We start from the raw sequence: 21,624 nt of genomic DNA on the forward strand, positions 1-21,624 counted from the left end.
ATACTCTTGGAATTTCGGTTTTTCATGATGATTTTACAATGTCCTTTTTCATGTTTGGAATTTACTAACTCGTTTGTTCCTCACAGCAGGTCAACGTGTGTGTGGTTGCAACATTACGGTCTCATTGAGTACATTTTTGGAGAAAGGGACATCTGTTGCAACACAGGGCGGGAGGAGGATGCGAAGCACGATAAGTTTTCTTTCTCTGGTAAGCATTTTTTTTGTGTTTTATACTCTTGGAATTTCGGTTTTTCATGATGATTTTACAATGTCCTTTTTCATGTTTGGAATTTACTAAATCGTTTGTTCCTCACAGCAGGTCAACGTGTGTGTGGTTGCAACATTACGGTCCCATTGAGTACATTTTTGGAGAAAGGGACATCTGTTGCAACACAAGGTGGGAGGAGGGTGCGGAGCATGATAAGTTTTCTTTCTCTGGTAAGCATTTTTTTTGTGTTTTATACACTTGGAATTTCGGTTTTTCATGATGATTTTACAATGTCCTTTTTCATGTTCGGAATTTACTAACTCGTTTGTTCCTCACAGCAGGTCAACGTGTGTGTGGTTGCAACATTACGGTCCCATTGAGTACATTTTTGGAGAAAGGGACATCTGTTGCGCCACAGGGCGGGAGGAGGGTGTGCAGCACGATTCATTTTGTTTCTTTGGTAAGCAATTTTTTTGTGTTTTATACTGTAGGAGTTTTTGTTCTTCATGTTGATTTTAAAATGACCTTTTTCACATTTGAAATGTACTAACTCCTTTCTTTCCCACAGCAGGTCTACGTGTGTGTGGTTGCAACATTACGGTCTCATTGAGTACATTTTTGGAGAAAGGGACATCTGTTGCACTACTGGGCGGGAGGTGAGTGCACAGCGCGATACATTTTCTTTCTTTGGTAAGCATTTTTTTTGTGTTTTATACATTTGGAATTTTGGTTTTTCAAATTGATTTTTAATGACCTTTTTCATAATTGAATGTACTAACTCGTTTTTTCCTCACAGCTGGTCAACGTGTGTGTGGGTGCAACATTACGGTCCCATTGAGTACATTTTTGGAGAAAGGGACATCTGTTTCTTTAGTAATCATTTTTTTTGTGTTTTATATTTTGGAATTTTGGTTTTTCATGTTGATTTTAAAATGACCTTTTTCATAATTGAATTTTACTAACTCGTTTTATGCTCACTGCAGGTCAACGTGTGTGTGGCAGCAACATTACGGGCCCATTGAGTAAATTTTTGGTGAAAGGGACATCTGTTGCCCTACATGGCGGGAGGAGGGTGCAGAGCAAATAACATATTCTTTCTTTGGTAAGCATTTTTTTTGTGTTTTATACATTTGGAATTTTGGTTTTTCATGTTGATTTTAAAAGGACCTTTTTCAAGCTTGAAATTTACTAACTCGTTTGTTCCTCACAGCAGGTCAACGTGTGTGTGGTTGCAACATTACGGTCCCATTGAGTACATTTTTGGAGAAAAGGACATCTGTTGCACTACTGGGCGAGAGGAGAGTGCACAGCACGATACATTTTCTTGCTTTGGTAAACATTTTTTTTGTGTTTTATACTTTTGGAATTTTGGTTTTTCATGATGATTTTAAAATGACCTTTTTCAAGTTTGAAATGTACTAACTCCTTTTTTTCCCACAGCAGGTCAAAGTGTGTGTGGTTGCAACATATCGGACCCATTGAGTACGTTTTTGGAGAAAGGGACATCTATTGCCCTACAGGGCGGGAGGAGGGTGTGGAGCAAATAACATTTTCTTACTTTGGTAAGCATTTTTTTTGTGTTTTATACTTTTGGAATTTTGGTTTTTCATGTTAATTTTAAAATGAAATTTTTCATGTTTGAAATTTTGTAACTCGTTTGTTCCTCACAGTAGGTCAACGTGTGTGTGGTTGCAACATTACGGTCCCATTGAGTACATTTTTGGAGAAAGGGACATCTGTGCGCCACAGGGCGGGAGGTGGGTGCGCAGCGCGATACATTTTCTTTCTTTGCTAACCATTTTTTTTGCGTTTTATACTTTTGGATATTTGGTTTTTCATGTTGATTTTAAAATGACCTTTTTCATGTTTGATATTTACTAACTCGTTTTTTGCTCACAGTAGGTCAACGTGTGTGTGGTTGCAACATTACGGTCCCATTGAGTACATTTTTGGAGAAAGGGACATCTGTTGCACCACAGGGCGGGAGTTGGGTGTGCAGCACGATTCATTTTGTTTCTTTGGTAAGCAATTTTTTTGTGTTTTATACTGTAGGAGTTTTTGTTCTTCATGTTGATTTTAAAATGACCTTTTTCACATTTGAAATGTACTAACTCCTTTCTTTCCCACAGCAGGTCTACGTGTGTGTGGTTGCAACATTACGGTCTCATTGAGTACATTTTTGGAGAAAGGGACATCTGTTGCACCACTGGGCGGGAGGTGAGTGCACAGCGCGATACATTTTCTTTCTTTGGTAAGCATTTTTTTTGTGTTTTATACATTTGGAATTTTGGTTTTTCAAATTGATTTTTAATGACCTTTTTCATAATTGAATGTACTAACTCGTTTTTTCCTCACAGCTGGTCAACGTGTGTGTGGGTGCAACATTACGGTCCCATTGAGTACATTTTTGGAGAAAGGGACATCTGTTTCTTTGGTAATCATTTTTTTTGTGTTTTATATTTTGGAATTTTGGTTTTTCATGTTGATTTTAAAATGACCTTTTTCATAATTGAATTTTACTAACTCGTTTTTTGCTCACTGCAGGTCAACGTGTGTGTGGCAGCAACATTACGGGCCCATTGAGTAAATTTTTGGTGAAATGGACATCTGTTGCCCTACATGGCGGGAGGAGGGTGCAGAGCAAATAACATTTTCTTTCTTTGGTAAGCATTTTTTTTGTGTTTTATACATTTGGAATTTTGGTTTTTCATGTTGATTTTAAAAGGACCTTTTTCATGCTTGAAATTTACTAACTCGTTTGTTCCTCACAGCAGGTCAACGTGTGTGTGGTTGCAACATTACGGTCCCATTGAGTACATTTTTGGAGAAAGGGACATCTGTGTACCACAGGGCGGGAGGAGGGTGCGCAGCACGATTCAATTTCTTTCTTTGGTAAGCATTTTTTTTGTGTTTCTATTTTTGGAATTGTTTTTTTTCGCGTTGATTTTAAATTGACCTTATTCATAATTGAAAAGTACTACCTCGCTTTTTGCTCCCAGCAGGTCAACCTGTGTGTGGCTGCAACATTACGGTCCCATTGTGTATATTTTTGGAGAAAGGGTCATCTGTTTCTTTGGTAATCATTTTTTTTGTGTTTAAACTTTTGGAATTTTGGATTTTCATGTTGATTTTAAAATGACGTTTTTCATGTTTGAAATTGACTAACTCGTTTGTTCCTCACAGCAGGTCAACATGTGTGTGGTTGCAACATTACGGTCTCATTGAGTACATTTTTGGAGAAAGGGACATTTGTTGCACTACATGCCAATAATGCAGCTGCGGATCGCGATACGTTTTCGTTCTTTTGTAAACATTTTTCTATGTGTAATACATTTGGGATTTTGGTTTTTCATGTTGATTTTAAAATGACCTATTTCATGTTTGTAATGTTCTGACTCGTTATTTCCTTACAGCAGGTCAACTTAAGTGTGTGGTTGCAACATTACGCTCCCATTGAGTACATTTTTGGAGAAAGGGACATTTGTTGCAGTACAGGCCAATAATGCAGCTGCGGATCGCAATACGTTTTCTTTCTTTGGTAAACAGTTTTCTGTGTTATACGTTTGGTATTTTGGTTTTTCATGTTGATTTTAAAAATGACCTTTTTCATGTTTGATATGTACTAACTTGTTTTTGCCTCGCAGCAGGTCAACTTGTCAACTTGTATGTGTACTTCCAACACTTCGCTCCCATTGAGTACATTATGGAGAAAGGGACATCAGTTGCACCACAAGCCAGTGAGGTAGCTGCGGTGCATGTTCCTTTTTCTTTTTTGGTAAGCAACCTTTTCTTTTTTATACATCAGAAATTTTGGTTTTTCATGTGGATTTAAAAATGACCGCTTTCATGTTTGTAATGTTCTAACTCGTTATTTCCTTACAGCAGGTCAACTTGTATGTGTAGTTGCTACACTTCACTCCCATTGAGTACATTAACGTGAAAGTGACATCAGTTGCACCACAAGCCAGTGAGGCAGCTGCGGTGCATGATCCTCTCTCTTTTTTGGTAAGCAATCTTTTCTTTTTTATACTTTTGTAATTTTGGTTTTTCATGTTGATTTTAAAATGACCGATTTCATGTTTGTAATGTTCTAACTCGTTATTTCCTTACAGCAGGTCAACTTAAGTGTGTGGTTGCAACATTACGCTCCCATTGAGTACAATTTTGGAGAAAGGGACATTTGTTGCACTACAGGCCAATAATGCAGTTGCAGATCGCGATACGTTTTCTTTCTTTGGTAAATTTTTTCTGTGTTTTATACATGTGGAATTTTGGTTTTTCATGTTCATTTTAAAATGACCTATTTCATGTTCGAAATGTACTAATTCGTTTTTGTCTCACAGCAGGTCAACTTGTATGTATAGTTGCAACACTTTGCTCCCATTGAGTACATTATAGAGAAAGGGACATCAGTTGCACCACAAGCCAGTGAGGCAGCTGCGGTTTTTATTTCTCGTTCAGCTACAGGCAAAGCGTGATACACTTACAAACATCAACATAAAAATTTAAATTAACATTAACAATGATTTACAATAAAATTTTCAGGGTTTCCAGCCACAAAAGTGCTTGGTCACTTATCACATGTATGTCCATCAGATTTCCTCCCTTAAGTCCGTGTACGTCGCACTCAACTATATTCTGCATGGTTTGACTCTCTCCGCACTCACAATTGGGGCCCTGGGAGAAACCCCACTTTTTCAACAAACATCCGCACCGACCAACACCTGTCCGCAGACGATTTAGAGTTACCCACACTCTACGTTGGAGTTGGAAGCCTGGAACTCGTTGAGATGGGTCCTCAATAAGGAAACTGTTATCCACTTTGCTTTCCTGCCATTGCTGTTTCCACAGGTTATCGATATCAATCTGTTGTTTGAGTTCTTTCCAGCTGCGGTGCATGTTCCTTTTCCTTTTTTGGTAAGCAATCTTTTCTTTTTTATACTTTTGTAATTTTGGTTTTTCATGTTGATTTTAAAATGACCGATTTCATGTTTGTAATGTTCTAACTCGTTATTTCCTTACAGCAGGTCAACTTAAGTGTGTGGTTGCAACATTACGCTCCCATTGAGTACATTTTTGGAGAAAGGGACATTTGTTGCAGTACAGGCCAATAATGCAGCTGCGGATCGCAATACGTTTTCTTTCTTTGGTAAACAGTTTTCTGTGTTATACGTTTGGTATTTTGGTTTTTCATGTTGATTTTAAAAATGACCTTTTTCATGTTTGATATGTACTAACTTGTTTTTGCCTCGCAGCAGGTCAACTTGTCAACTCGTATGTGTACTTCCAACACTTCGCTCCCATTGAGTACATTATGGAGAAAGGGACATCAGTTGCACCACAAGCCAGTGAGGTAGCTGCGGTGCATGTTCCTTTTTCTTTTTTGGTAAGCAACCTTTTCTTTTTTATACATCAGAAATTTTGGTTTTTCATGTGGATTTAAAAATGACCGCTTTCATGTTTGTAATGTTCTAACTCGTTATTTCCTTACAGCAGGTCAACTTGTATGTGTAGTTGCTACACTTCACTCCCATTGAGTACATTAACGTGAAAGTGACATCAGTTGCACCACAAGCCAGTGAGGCAGCTGCGGTGCATGATCCTCTCTCTTTTTTGGTAAGCAATCTTTTCTTTTTTATACTTTTGTAATTTTGGTTTTTCATGTTGATTTTAAAATGACCGATTTCATGTTTGTAATGTTCTAACTCGTTATTTCCTTACAGCAGGTCAACTTAAGTGTGTGGTTGCAACATTACGCTCCCATTGAGTACAATTTTGGAGAAAGGGACATTTGTTGCACTACAGGCCAATAATGCAGTTGCAGATCGCGATACGTTTTCTTTCTTTGGTAAATTTTTTCTGTGTTTTATACATGTGGAATTTTGGTTTTTCATGTTCATTTTAAAATGACCTATTTCATGTTCGAAATGTACTAATTCGTTTTTGTCTCACAGCAGGTCAACTTGTATGTATAGTTGCAACACTTTGCTCCCATTGAGTACATTATAGAGAAAGGGACATCAGTTGCACCACAAGCCAGTGAGGCAGCTGCGGTTTTTATTTCTCGTTCAGCTACAGGCAAAGCATGATACACTTACAAACATCAACATAAAAATTTAAATTAACATTAACAATGATTTACAATAAAATTTTCAGGGTTTCCAGCCACAAAAGTGCTTGGTCACTTATCACATGTATGTCCATCAGATTTCCTCCCTTAAGTCCGTGTACGTCGCACTCAACTATATTCTGCATGGTTTGACTCTCTCCGCACTCACAATTGGGGCCCTGGGAGAAACCCCACTTTTTCAACAAACATCCGCACCAACCAACACCTGTCCGCAGACGATTTAGAGTTACCCACACTCTACGTTGGAGTTGGAAGCCTGGAACTCGTTGAGATGGGTCCTCAATAAGGAAACTGTTATCCACTTTGCTTTCCTGCCATTGCTGTTTCCACAGGTTATCGATATCAATCTGTTGTTTGAGTTCTTTCCAGCTGCGGTGCATGTTCCTTTTCCTTTTTTGGTAAGCAATCTTTTCTTTTTTATACTTTTGTAATTTTGGTTTTTCATGTTGATTTTAAAATGACCGATTTCATGTTTGTAATGTTCTAACTCGTTATTTCCTTACAGCAGGTCAACTTAAGTGTGTGGTTGCAACATTACGCTCCCATTGATTTCATTTTTGGAGAAAGGGACATTTGTTGCACTACTGGCCAATAATGCAGCTGCGGATCGCGATACGTTTTCTTTCTTTGATAAACATTTTTCTATGTATTATACATTTGGAATTTTGGTTTTTCATGTAGGTTTTAAAAATGACCTATTTCATGTTTGAAATGTACTAAATCGTTTTTGCGTCACAGCAGGTCAACTTGTATGTGTAGTTGCAACACTTCGCTCCCATTGAGTACATTATAGAGAAAGGGACATCTGTTGCACCTCAAGCCAGTGAGGCAGCTGCAGTGCATGTTCCTTTTTCTTTTTTGGTAAGCAATCTTTTCTTTTTTATACATTAGAAATTTTGGTTTTTCATGTGGATTTAAAAATGACCGATTTCATGTTTGTAATGTTCTAACTCGTTATTTCCTTACAGCAGGTCAACTTGTATGTGTAGCTGCAACACTTCACTCCCATTGAGTACATTATAGAGAAAGGGACATCAGTTGCACCTCAAGCCAGTGAGACTGCTGCGGTGCATGTTCCTTTTTCTTTTTTGGTAAGCAACCTTTTCTTTTTTATACTTTGGTTATTTTAATTTTTCATGTTGATTTTAAAATGACCGATTTCATGTTTGTGATGTTCTAACTCGTTATTTCCTTACTGCAGGTCATTTTAAGTGTGTGGTTGCAACATTAAGCTCCCATTGAGTACTTTGTTGCACTACAGGCCAATAATGCAACTGCGGATCGCGATACATTTTCTTTCTTTGGTAAACATTTTACTATGTTTTATACATTTGGGATTTTGGTTTTTCATGTTGATTTTAAAATGACCGATTTCATGTTTGTAATGTTCTAACTCGTTATTTCCTCACAGCAGGTCAACTTGTATGTGTAGTTGCAACACTTCGCTCCCATTGAGTACATTATAGAGAAAGGGACATCAGTTGCACCTCAAGCCAGTGAGGCAGCTGCGGTGCATGTTCCTTTTTCTTTTTTGGTAAGCAATCTTTTCTTTTTTATACTTTGTTAATTTTGGTTTCTCATGTTGATTTAAAAATGACCGATTTCATGTTTGTAATGTTCTAACTCGTTATATCCTTACTGCAGGTCAACTTAAGTGTGTGGTTTCAACATTACGCTCCCATTGAGTACATTTTTTGGAGTAAGGGACATTTGTTGCACTACAGGCCAATAATGCAGCTGCGGATCACGATACGTTTTCTTTCTTTGGTATACATTTTTCTATTTTATACATTTGGGATATTGGTTTATCATGTAGATTTTAAAATGACCTATTTCATGTTTGAAATGTACTAACTCGTGTTTGCCTCACAGCAGGTCAACTTGTATGTGTAGTTGCAACACTTCGCTCCCAATGAGTACATTATGGAGAAAGGGACATCAGTTGCACCACAAGCCAGTGAGGCAGCTGCGGTGCATGTTCCTTTTTCTTTTTTGGTAAGCAATCTTTTCTTTTTTATACTTTGTTAATTTTGGTTTCTCATGTTGATTTAAAAATGACCGATTTCATGTTTGTAATGTTCTAACTCGTTATATCCTTACTGCAGGTCAACTTAAGTGTGTGGTTGCAACATTACGCTCCCATTGAGTACATTTTTGGAGAAAGGGACATTTGTTGCACTACAGGCCAATAATGCAGCTGCGGATCGCAATACGTTTTCTTTCTTTGGTAAACATTTTTCTGTGTTTTATACATTCGGTATTTTGGTTTTTCATGTTGATTTTAAAATGACCTATTTCATGTTTGATATGTACTAACTTGTTTTTGCCTCGCAGCAGGTCAACTTGTATGTGTACTTCCAACACTTCGCTCCCATTGAGTACATTATGGAGAAAGGGACATCACTTGCACCACAAGCCAGTGAGGTAGCTGCGGTGCATGTTCCTTTTTCTTTTTTGGTAAGCAATCTCTTCTTTTTTATACATTAGGAATTTTGGTTTTTCATGTTGATTTTAGAATGACTGATTTCATGTGTGTAATGTTCTAACTCGTTATTTCCTTGCAGCAGGTCAACTTGTATGTGTAGTTGCAACACTTCGCTCCCATTGAGTACATTTTTGGAGAAAGGGACATTTGTTGCACTACAGGCCAATAATGCAGCTGCGGATCGCAATACGTTTTCTTTCTTTGGTAAACATTTTTCTGTGTTTTATACATTTGGTATTTTGGTTTTTCATGTTGATTTTAAAATGACCTATTTCATGTTTGATATGTACTAACTTGTTTTTGCCTCGCAGCAGGTCAACTTGTATGTGTACTTCCAACACTTCGCTCCCATTGAGTACATTTTTGGAGAAAGGGACATCAGTTGCACCACAAGCCAGTGAGGTAGCTGCGGTGCATGTTCCTTTTTCTTTTTTGGTAAGCAATCTCTTCTTTTTTATACATTAGGAATTTTGGTTTTTCATGTTGATTTTAGAATGACTGATTTCATGTGTGTAATGTTCTAACTCGTTATTTCCTTACAGCAGGTCAACTTGTATGTGTAGTTGCAACACTTCGCTCCCATTGAGTACATTATAGAGAAAGGGACATCAGTTGCACCACAAGCCAGTGAGGCAGGTGCGGTGCATGTTCCTTTTTCTTTTTTGGTAAGCAATCTTTTTTTTTTATACTTTGGTAATTTTGGTTTATCATGTTGATTTTAAAATGACCGAATTCATGTTTGTAATGTTTTATCTCGTTATATCCTTACTGCAGGTCAACTTAAGTGTGTGGTTGCAACATTACGCTCCCGTTGAGTACATTTTTTGGAGAAAGGGACATTTGTTACACTACAGGCCAATAATGCAGCTGCGGATCACGATACGTTTTCTTTCTTTGGTGAACATTTTTCTGTGTTTTATACATTTGGAATTTTGGTTTTTCATGTTGATTTTAAAATGACCTATTTCATGTTTGAAATGTACTAACTCGTTTTTGCCTCACAGCAGGTCAACTTGTATGTGTAGTTGCAACACTTCGCTCCCATTGAGTACATTTTTGGAGAAAGGGACATCTGTTGCACCACAGGGCAGGGAGGCACTGCAGAGCAAGATACGTTTTTTTTCTTTGGTAGGCATTTTTTTCTGTTTTCTACTTTTGGAATTCTGGTTTTTCAAGTTGATTTTAAAATGAGCTATTTCATGTTTTAAATGTACTAACTGGTTTTTTCTCACAGCAGGTCAACTTGTCTGTGTGGTTGCAACATTACGCTCCCATTGAGAACACTTTTGGAGATACGGACATCTGTTGCACCACAGGCAGGTGAGGCAGCTGCGGATCACGATACGGTTTCTTTCTTTGGTAAGCATTTTTTTCTGTTTTACACTTTTGGAATTCTGTTTTTTTATGTTGATTTTATAATGACCTATTTCATGTTTCAAATTTACTAACTTGTTTTTTCCTCACACCAGGTCAACTTAAATGTGTGGTTGCAATATTACGCTCCCATTGAGTACATTTTTGGATAAAGGGACATCTGTTTCACCACAGGCCAGTGAGGCGGCTGAGGAGCACGATACGTTTTCTTTCTTTGGTAAGCATTTTTTTCTGTTTTACACTTTTGGAATTCTGGTTTTTCATGTTGATTTTATAATGACCTATTTCATGTTTCAAATTTACTAACTTGTTTTTTCCTCACACCAGGTCAACTTGTGTGTGTGGTTGCAACATTACGCTCCCATTTTGAGAGAATGGGACATGCGTTGCACCATAGGCCAGTGAGCCACCTGCGGAGCATGATACGTTTTTTTCTGTGGTAAGCATTTTTTCTGTTTTATACTTTTGGAATTTTGGTATATCATGTTGATTTTAAAATGAGCTATTTCACGTTTTAAATGTACTAACTCGTTTTTTTCACACAACAGGTCAACTTGTGTGTGTGGTTGCAACGTTACGCTCCTATTGAGTACATTTTTGGAGAAAGGGACATCTGTTTCACCACAGGCCAGTGACGGAGCTGCAGAGCACGATACGTTTTCTTTCTAAGACAACTACACTAAAGCTACCAAAGTTGGCAGTATCTCTAAACATCTTTCTGGATTTGACAGCCATGACCCACAGTTCAGTCTCCTACCCTGTTCCTAAACTTACTGTCACATCTTGGTTGTTTTAATTCTGTCTGTGCTGCTGCCAGATTAGCTTTTGAGTTTCAGGAAGGACAATAGGAAACTGTGCAGGCTCATTTCTGATTATTATAAGTTATGTACACATTTTTGCTGAAAAAAGCTTTCTGAAATGGCATGTAATGATTCTAATGAATTTGAGCACAAAATTATATTTATAGGTGGCCTATATCAAATATGTGAAACACTATAATGAAGAATCAATATTCATTTGACTTACATTTATTAGAGATATATTCTTGCTCTGTGATGCCTGTAAATGTAATATGTGGCTGCAGCTTTAAATGTAAGGACCCAAAACATTCAGTGCATTTTCTTCTGTCACATAAAAATATCTTCACAGATTAACGCTCTTCTCCTTTTCATACTGTCAGAATACTGATTAGTTTCATTTATTTCCAAAACTCGCCTTCAAAATTATTTTATTGGTCTCAGATGCTGTGTCTGATGAATCAGGTGCACCAGCTACTTTAGATCATCATGATTTTTAAAAATAAATTTATATCTCTTTAAGTGATAAGCAACCTTACTTTACTTTATAATGTGGACATGAAAGATTTTTTGTTGTTACTTTTTTTATTTATTATATGTAGTCAAATCCACTGTCAGAGTGGTTTACAGGTTTTAATATACTGAACAGGTATTAAAATGCTCCAAAGTAGTACCCAAACATTTTGTTATTAGTTCAGTTGAGATGGAGATCTTTGCCAACTGTATAAGCAGAGACATACATCATGCTGGAAGCATGTGCTTTATATGATGAGATGGCTGCTTCCCTGGCTTCATCCCATGCATATAACTCCCTGAAACAAATTTTTTACATTAGTCACTAAAAACTGCTGTTGAATAAGGAAAATATTACTACTTGCAATGTCATTCAACCAGTGGTGGATACAGAAAAATCTCAAGGAATGGGCACTAAAGATATCTTGAGCTACCTTTACCTTTACTCTAATAAAAAATAATCAAGTCACATGGAAAGTTTAAAAAAATTTTATTTAAAGTTACTATATACATATACAAGACAATGCCATCTTATGATATAAAAGAGTTGCAGTTGTGATTCTCTTCCTTAAATAATGAGTTCTATGTGCCTGTTCTTCAGTCTTAATATTTCTCCTTCTGAATGTAAACTAGCTTCCTATTCGGCGAATAGTCCGTTTTTATAATGCTGCGTATCGAAGGTTTTCTGTACAAGAAAATGGTAGAATATTCGTGACTATTCTCGAACAAATTCCACACAGAATAACGTATCGAGATCACTAGAATGGCTGTGACTTTTCTCGTAGATATGTGTTAGCTGTCTATGTGCCAGACAGATACATGTAAAATGCAATGACGCAGACACGCATTGCTACATAGGAAAGTACAACTACTCGATAACTCGATTCAGTCAAGTTAACTGACAAAAGAAACGAACAAATAGCGTGTGGGCTGACTGGTGGGGGCGGCACGGATGGCAATGTAGACTGCCCTGTAAGGAGGGGGGGCACCCCCCCCCCCCTCCCATATGTATCCGCCACTGCATACAACACAACACTATCCACTGTAATTAACCCGCTGACTTTCGCATGTGATAAGGTGGCTACGTCCTGAGTTCTGTATTGTCACACCACTCTTCAAGACATGCATATTGAGCATTTCAACAAACTCGACATTTATCATCTCTCTCTCTCAAGTTTTTCTTTTCCTTCAGCTTTTGTTAGTAGTGGTATATGTTTACTGATAATATTTACGTGGATAAAATTATACTGGGCTACCAGCAGCGCTAAGTGGTATCAAATCCACGAGCCAACCAAGTACTACTTGGCCATTGTCAATTGGTGCCTGTCGTGTGTTGGCTGCTTTTGTCCTTATACAGTATCACTGCATGCGACATCACCGGCGACCAGGTCATTACCATATAACGTAAAGTTTTTATGGCAAAATTGCCGCACCCACTTTCATCTTCTGATGGCAGAGTTCCAAGCTATGCTTAACTGCTTATTGTCGTCTTTTTGAGATTATTTTCAGAAATTTTTATCTCAGTCACTTCCTTCATGCTGCTATTCCAGAAACCATTTGTCCATTTAATAACAGATGTTTAATTGAATGCAATTCGGTGACTATTTTCAAGAGCATGCTCTACTATTGCTGAATTCTTGGGATGCTATAGGCAGATATGCCTCTCATGTTCTATAAGTCACTGTTCAACAGTGCACACAATTTGTCCAATATAAAATTGTCTGCACCCACACTGCATTCTGTATATTCCTGGCATTCTGAATCTTACATCATCTTTCACAGGTCTCATGAGTTGTTGAATTTTTGCCAGAGGCCTTAAGACTGAATCAATTTTATGTCCCTTTTAGGAGCCAGCTAATCTATCCTGTTACTGAGTCACAGAGTGGGAAAAACACAATTTTCTTCAAGGTCTCCTCAATGACTTTCTGCTTATGGGTCTTGGGTGAAATAGCTTGTGAAATTTGCGGATTGTTGTAGCCATCTCTGAAAACTTTTTTTTATGTGGTTCAGTTCTTTCCGCAGGTTTTCAGCACCTGTGCTGGATGGTGGTAACTTGTGCTAAGCGGCTGCTGGCCCATTTGGGTGTGGTTTTTGTAAACACTGTGGCTGAATCTCCATTTGCTTTTCTTCCGACAAGGATGTCGAGGAATAGCAAGACACCATCCACCTACATCTCCATCATGAATCTGATGTGCTCATGGATAATGTTGATGTTGTTCAAGAACTCTTCCAGCTTTTCACATCCATGAGCCAGACAATGACTGTGTCCCTGATGTAACAACAGAAGCAACTAGGCCTTGCAGGAGACATGTCCAAGGCGATGTCCTCACAGTAGTCCATAAACAGTTTAGCTGTAACAATAGCTTATGGGCTTCCCATTGTGATGCCGTCTGCCTGTTTAAAATATTCTCCACTGTAAAAAAAAATTATGTCAGTGTGCACTTAAATAAATCAATAGCAGTGGCATAAAAAACTGGCATAGTAGATCTACAGCGTCTTTGATAGGAACGTGTGTGAATAAAGAGACCACATCATATCTTCTCCAAGATGCAGGAATTTAATTCAGCTGATGAAGTCGGTTGTGTTCTTGATGTGTTGCCCGCAGATACTAGCATGAAAAGTAAGGATGTTAGCCAGATGTTTTGCAAGTCTGTAACTTGGTGATCCAATGACGCTCGCAGTGGACTATAGCACTGTGTCATCCTTTCTGGAAGGCTACAAAATGTAGGTGTGGAGGGGCTTGAGGGAGGAGCACCACGAAGTCACCATCTTACAGATTTGCAATATATCTGGCCAGTATCCTTACTCTGCACAGTGATCAGTGCGTGCACCATATCAAGAATATGACTGACTTCATCAGATGAATTAAAAATGCCTGTGTCTTGAAGAAGGAGACGTGATGGTCACCTTTCATGTAGTCTCATTATTCACATGCGTGCCCATCAAAGACACTATAGATCCGATCTTCCAGTTATTTGACAACATTATTGTGAATTTATTTCGGCACACTCTGATGTGATTGTATTTTTTGGATGTGGAGAATATTTTAACCAGATGGGGTCGTCTTGATGGTAAGACCATTAGCTCCAATTATAGCCAACTTGTTTATGGAATACTCTGAAGGCATCCCATGGCCTTGGTTCATGCAAGGCATTGCTTTTTTCTTTATGTCAATGACACATTAGTTATCTGGCCTCATGCACATAAAAAATTGGAAGAGTGCTTGGATGACATCAACAAATTCATGATGAAGGTGGAGATAGATGGTGCCTCGCCATTCCTTGATGTCCTCGTCTAAAAAAAAAAGCAAATGGGTGTCTCAGCCACAGTGGTATCCCAAAACCCCACCCACATGCACCAATACCTGCACACTACCAGCTACCACCACTCAGCACAGAAACATTCTGTTCTGAGGATCTTCGCACATTGAGCAGAAGCTATTTCATGTGCTGAAAACCTACCAAAAGCATGCGTTTCTGCCATTCTATTGCTCAATAACAGGAAAGATTAGCCGGCTCCTAAAGAGACAGGGCTCCAGTTGAATTCTGACATTTCAGGAGGCCTGTGAAAGGTGATGTAGGTCTCAGAATGCCAGCAGTGTACAGAAGACCACCTGGGTGTGGACTGTCTTATGTTGGACAGACTGCGCAGACTACTGAGAGACAGCGTACAGAATATGAGAGGTGCTTCTGCCTATGGTATCCCAATAAATCAGCAGTAGCAAGGCATGCTCTGAAAAAGGAACCAAATTGCATTTGACGAAATATGTATTGTTATACAGGCATGTGGTTTTCGGGATAGCATCATAAAAGTTTCTGAAAACACCCTCAATAAAAATGGCTATTAATGAAGTCAACAGCAATCACAAGACAGTCACCACTGGACAACAGCTAGAGGAGTACTCAGCTGAAAGGTCATGCATTTTCAAGCACTTGAAGCCAAAGAGAATTTTATCAGTACATTCACACAAAACGAAGCATTCAAATATTTATTCACATTCACATGTGATTTGTTTTCAGGTGTGACACATTCATATACTTTCATAGTGCAAACGTTAGCCAGAGTATTTGAGCCAAATGTGTGAAGCAAAGAAAAGCTGTTTAATTCTTTACAATACAGCTTGATAAGAAATTTCATCTGTTTAGTTTACAGGAAATTATAAATGTTGGAATCCATAACCAACACCACTATCAGACATTAAAGTCAACTGCAGCTAAGCAATAACCAATTGTAAGTTTTAAATATTATACAGTACTCCTGTGGCAGTCACCCACATCCGGGCTACATCAGCTACTCTTGTAAGTCTTCCACAGGCAAAAGTTTAAAACCTTTGTCTCACAATATTTTGATAAGCATCAGCTATATTACTCTACATAACTTCTCAAATATTTACAGTTCCACGGAAAAATTACTCTTATCTACTGTGGTGATACAGGTCTAAAACTAGAGAAGACATTGTGACATACCTATGACACACATTAAATACTGCACTAATTTCCAGAACTGAATATAAAACTTTAAAACAGTGTTCTGCAAGTTGAGTGGTGTGGAGATGAAAGTAATGTTTTGTACATTTGAAAGAAATGAGTTATAAACTGTCCATGGATTTCCTCTCCTAGCCCCCCCCCCCCCCCCCCCTCCACGGCAGTGCTTCACTTTCATAATCACTTGCAGCCATCCACAAATCTAGTACATCTTGCATAGAGACCAAAGGGAAGCAATGGCAAACCAGTGCCACTAAGACCTTGTTATAGGCAATTGTGGCATTTTCTGATAACAGTTATGGAATCTTAACAATAGTCAACGTATAAGGGGCAGTGAAATGAAAATAAGACAGTTGGGAAAAAATAAGTAAACTGTTTATTATTATTTCAAAAGTAATCGCCATAACTATTAATACATTTATCCCACTATCAGACAAGATAGTTAATGCCTTCATGGAAAAATGTTTGAGGTTGCTTACAGAAGCATGATTGTATGCACCTCTCTGTCTGAATCAAATTTAAAGCCACAAATGTCTTTCTTCAGGGCTCCAAAAATGGAAATCGCATGGGGAGAGATTGGGACTGTATGGCCTCCATATGCTTCCACTGTTGGCTCTGACACATGCTCTCCAGCTGGAAATGATGACACCATGTTTCATATCTCACAATAATGCAGTACAGGAAACAGTATTCTTCACTGTGATACTACCGTTCCAGATGCTGCAGTGATATCAATGTTCTGTTCAACATCTGCTCTTCTGTCAGGCTGTGGGAAACCCACTGATGCATGCTCACAAAAATGTGCACACATACAACAGGTTTTGATGAACTTTAAATGCTCTGTCATGATGATGTGTGTGGTGCTGCGATTGATGCTCTATATGAGCCAAATGTATCCACCACCTGCCATCGGTCCTTTTTCATGGCAGCATCCACTGCAGCAACGACAGAAGGGGTAATGACACAATGTGCCTGTCCTGGCTGACTGCTGTGTTTCAATGACACCCAACCTTTTTGAAATTGTTTAATCAATGCAAACACATGTACACGTGACATGCTGTGTTTGACATAACAGCAGACATTTGGCCTCTTTCTGCAGCCAAAAACTGCACTGCGCCTTGCTGTTCCTTCGATTCACTGACTTCATATCAAGTATACCAGGTAAATGGCACAGCAGTGAACATTCATGCTGTTCCTTCCTGGTTCCAAATAAAGGGCAGTTCTATAAACACTCCTACATGTATTACCAACACCCATGCCTCATTTTCATTTGGCTGTCCCTTATACTGGTAGTGGACATTTGGCAATGTTATCTGAAAATTAAATGCGGCAATACCTGGGCATTTCTATCTAGGGCTTTCACTAACTGAAAACTCTGATATACTCTCTGCAGTGGCCACCCAATGTCTAAGTGCAAGTCGTTCAGGTAATGTATCAATAAAACTAGCCGTCCCTCAGAATTCCAAGTCCAGTCACCTGCAACTGGCAACAACATTGTAAAATATGGAACTTTCTGGAAGGTGTGTTGTCTTCTGCTCTTGTGCAACAGTGCTGAATCTGCTCATGGTCTAGTGGTAAAAGTCACACAGTGTAGGTGCAAAGTCACAAGTTCAAGTCTACTTCTTTTATTTTTTAAATTGCATTTCATCTGTCTGCTACAAGATGGAACATCTGACAATTTTCTTCACTTTATAACCCATCAGTAGCAGCAAACCATCCAGGAACATTCCCACGAAAGAACTCATGGCTGCATCAAGATCAGAACAATTTATATTCAAAAGTTTCCTTGCTATACAGTGGTTATAGACCCCTCGTAATTTGCTGTTGGCCACCATCACCTGGCATCTGATCAGCTGATTGTGGTACACCTTGGCCATGTTTCTGCTCAAGCAGTGGCAAACATAAAATTGTTTATTAATGTAGTTTGATTTTCCATGCAAAATAAGTTCAATAAACCGATTGTGAATGCCATGCAGTAACGTAATGATGTGAAGCTGCTCACCCAGCTTATGACTTGAGGAATATTTAAGTGTGTAAACTACCATAAATACAGGTGCATCAGCAAGGCGTTAGCCTATGGTATATGTATGTATAAACTACCACCACAGGTAAGTTGTTGTTGTGGTTGTTGTGCTTTCAGTCCAAAGACTGGTTTGATGCACGTCTTCACACTACTCTATCCTGAGCAAGCCTCTTCATCTCCGACTGACTACTGCAACCTACATCTTTCTAAATCTGCTAACTGGATTCATCTCTTGGCCCCCCTTTATAGTTTTTACTCCCCACACTTCCCTACAGTACTAAATTGGTGATCCCTTGATGCCTCAGAATGTGTACTATTAACCGATCCCTTTTTCTAGTCCAGTTGTACCACAAATTTCTCTTCTCCCCAATTCTATTCAGTACCTCCTCATTAGTTACGTAATCTACCCACCTAAAGTTTAGCACTCTTCTATAGCACCACATTTCAAAAGTTTCTATTCTTTTGTTGTCTACCATTTATTGTCCATGTTACATTTCCACACATGGCTACACTCCATACAAATACTTTCAGAAAGGACGTTCTCACACTTAAATCTATACTTGATGTTAACAAATTTCTCTTCTTCAGAAACGCTTTTCTTGCCATCCAGTCTACATTTTATATCCTCCATATTTTGCTTCCCAAATAACAAAACTCATCTACTACTTTAAGTGTCTCATTTATAATCTAATTCCCTCAGCATCACCTGACTTAAATCGACTACATTCCATTATCCTCGTTTTGCTTTTGTTGATGTTCATCTTATACCCTCCTTTCAAGACACTGTCCATTCCGTTCAACTGCTCTTCCAAGTCCTTTGCCGTCTCTGACAGAATTACAATGTCATCGGCGAACCTCAAAGTTTTTATTCTTCTCCATGGATTTTAATACCTACTCCAAATTTTTCTTTTGTTTCCTTTACTGCTTGCTCAATATACAGATTGAATAACATCGGGGAGAGGCTACAGCTCTGTCTCACTGCCTTCCCCACCACTGCTTCCCTTTCATGCCCCTCGAATCTTATAACTTCCATCTGGTTTCTGTACAAATTGTAAATAGCATTTCACTCCCTGTATTTTATCCCTGCCACCTTTAGAATTTGAAAGAGTATTCCAGTCAACATTGTCAAAAGCTTTCTCTAAGTCTACAAATGGTATAAATGTAGGTCTGCCTTTCTTTAACTTATCTTCTATGAGAAGGCACTATTGCCTCATGTGTTCCTACATTTCTCCTGAATCCAAACTGATCTTCCCTAAGGTCAGCTTCTACCAGTTTTCCCTTCTGTAAAGGGTTCATGTTAGTGTTTTGCAACTGTGACTTATTAAACTGACAGTTCGTTAATTTTCATATCTGTCAGCACTTTCTTTCTTTGGAATTGGAATTATTATATTCTTCTTGCTGTCTGAATGTATTTTGCCTGTCTCATCCATCTTGCTCACCAGATGGAAGAGTTTTGTGAGGGCTGTCTCTCCCAAGGCTATCAGTGGCTCTAACAGAATGTTGTCTACTCCCAGGGCCTTGTTTTGACTTAAGTCTTTCAGTGTTTTGTCAAATTCTCCGTGCAGAATCATATCTTCCTTTTCATCTTCATCTAGGTGATCTTCCATTTCCATAATACTGCCCTCACTTAAATCTCTCTGGTATAGACCTTCTATATACTCCTTTCTGCTTTTCCTTCTTTGCTTAGGACTGGCTTTCCATCTGAGCTCTTGATATTCATACATGTGGTTCTCTTTTCTCCAAGGGTCTCTTTAATTTTCCTGTAGGGAGAATCTATCTCACCCCTAGTGAGATAAGCTTCTGCACCCTTACATTTGTCCTCTGGCCATTCTTGCTTAGCCATTTTGCACGTCCTGTTGATCTCATTTTTTAGACGTTTGTATTCCCTACTGCCTGATTCATTTATTGCATTTTTATGTTTTCTCCTTTCATCGATTAAATTCCATATCTCTGTTGTTACCCAAGGATATCTAATGGCCCTCATCTTTTTACCTACTTGATCCTCTGCTGCCTTCACTATTTCATCTCTCAAAGCTACACATTCTTCTTCTACAGTACTCCTTTCTCCTGTTCTTGTCAATCGTTCCCTAATGCTCCCTCTGAAACTCTCTAGTCTCTGGTTCTTTCAGTTTATCCAGGTCCCATCTCCACAAAATCCTGCCTTTTTCAAGTTTCTTCAGTTTTAATCTGCAGGCCATAAACAGTAAACTGTAGTCAGAGGCCACATCGTACCCTGGAAATGGCTTACAATTTAAAACCTGGTTCTGAAATCTCTGTCTTACTGTTATATGATCAATCTGAAACCTTCCGATGTCTCCAGGTCTCTTCCACATATACAACCTCCTTTCATGATTCTTAAAGCAAGGGTTAGCTATGAATTAGTTATGCCCTGTCCAAAATTCTACCAGTCGGCTTTGTCTTTCATTCCTTTCCCACAGTCCATATTTTCCTACTACTTTTCCCTCTCTTCCTTTTCCTACTATCGAATTCCAGTCCCCCATGACTATTAAATTTTTGTCTACCTTAACTATATGAATAATTTCTTTTGTCACATCATACATTTCCTCAATCTCCTCCTCATCTGCAGAGCTAGTTGGCATATAAACTTGTACTACTGTGGTGGGTGTGGGCTTCATGTCCATCTTGGCTACAATAATAGATTCACTATGCTGTTCATAGTAGCTTATCCACGTTCTTATTTTTTTATTCATTATTAAACTGACTCCTGCATTACTCCTATTTGATTTTATATTTATAGCCCTGTATTCACCTGACCAGAAGTCCTGTTCCTCCTGCCACCGAACTTCACTAATTCCCACTATATCAAACTTTAATCTATCCATTTCCCTTTTTAAATTTTCTAACCTACCTGCCCGATTTAGGGATTTGACATTCCATACTTGGATCCATAGAAAGCCTGTTTTGTTTCTCCTGATAACGACGTCCTCCTCAGTAGTCTCCAGTCGGAGATCCGAATAGGGGACTATTTTACCTCCAGAATATTTTACCCAAGAGGATGTCATTATCATTTGACCACACAGTAAAGCTGCATGTCCTCGGGAAACATTACGGCCATAGTTTCCCCTTGCTTTCAGCCGCTCACAGTATGAGCACAGCAAGGCCATTTTGGTCGATGTTACAAAGGCAGATCAGTCAATCATCCAGACTGTTGCCCCTGCAACTACTGAAAAGGCTGCTGCCCCTCTTCAGGAACCACACATTTGTCTGACTTGTCAACAGATACCCCTCCATTGTGGTTGCACCTACAGTATGGTTATCTGTATCGTTCATGGGGACGGAGCAGGGGGTAGGGTGAGGGCGACGAGGGGGGGGGGGGGGAGGGGGAAGGGTTAGGTAAGTTACCTAATACAAAATTGGGTTGGTGTGTAGGCTGTAACTTACGTTTGGTCTGTTGACGCTTAAGTTGCTGTAAGTGTATTTATCAATTGTCACTTCTTATTTGAAGGTTTACTATTTGCTTTGCAGTTACACATTGGATTTTGTATACTTGAACCTCATGAACATTGTTTCAGCATTATAAAATATTGTCAACTGGAAGGAGATCTAACATTTTGCTCGCTTTTGGGGTGAAGGCAGCTCGAAACATATA

The 21,624-nt window shown here is 38.7% G+C and overlaps 1 protein-coding gene across 1 annotated transcript in view; it reads right to left on the bottom strand.

Moving 5' to 3' along the window:
- Positions 1–11,680: 11,680 nt before the first annotated feature.
- Positions 11,681–21,624, bottom strand: part of LOC124798124 (leukotriene A-4 hydrolase) — a 131,196-nt gene continuing 121,252 nt past the window's right edge. The window contains exon 13 of the mRNA XM_047261382.1: positions 11,681–11,806. Coding sequence (XP_047117338.1) covers positions 11,689–11,806 — 118 coding nt within the window. The 3' untranslated portion in view covers positions 11,681–11,688. The remainder of the gene's footprint in view (positions 11,807–21,624) is intronic.

The sequence above is a fragment of the Schistocerca piceifrons genome, chromosome 5 (assembly GCF_021461385.2).
Source record: "Schistocerca piceifrons isolate TAMUIC-IGC-003096 chromosome 5, iqSchPice1.1, whole genome shotgun sequence".
NCBI classification, from domain to species: domain Eukaryota; kingdom Metazoa; phylum Arthropoda; class Insecta; order Orthoptera; family Acrididae; genus Schistocerca; species Schistocerca piceifrons.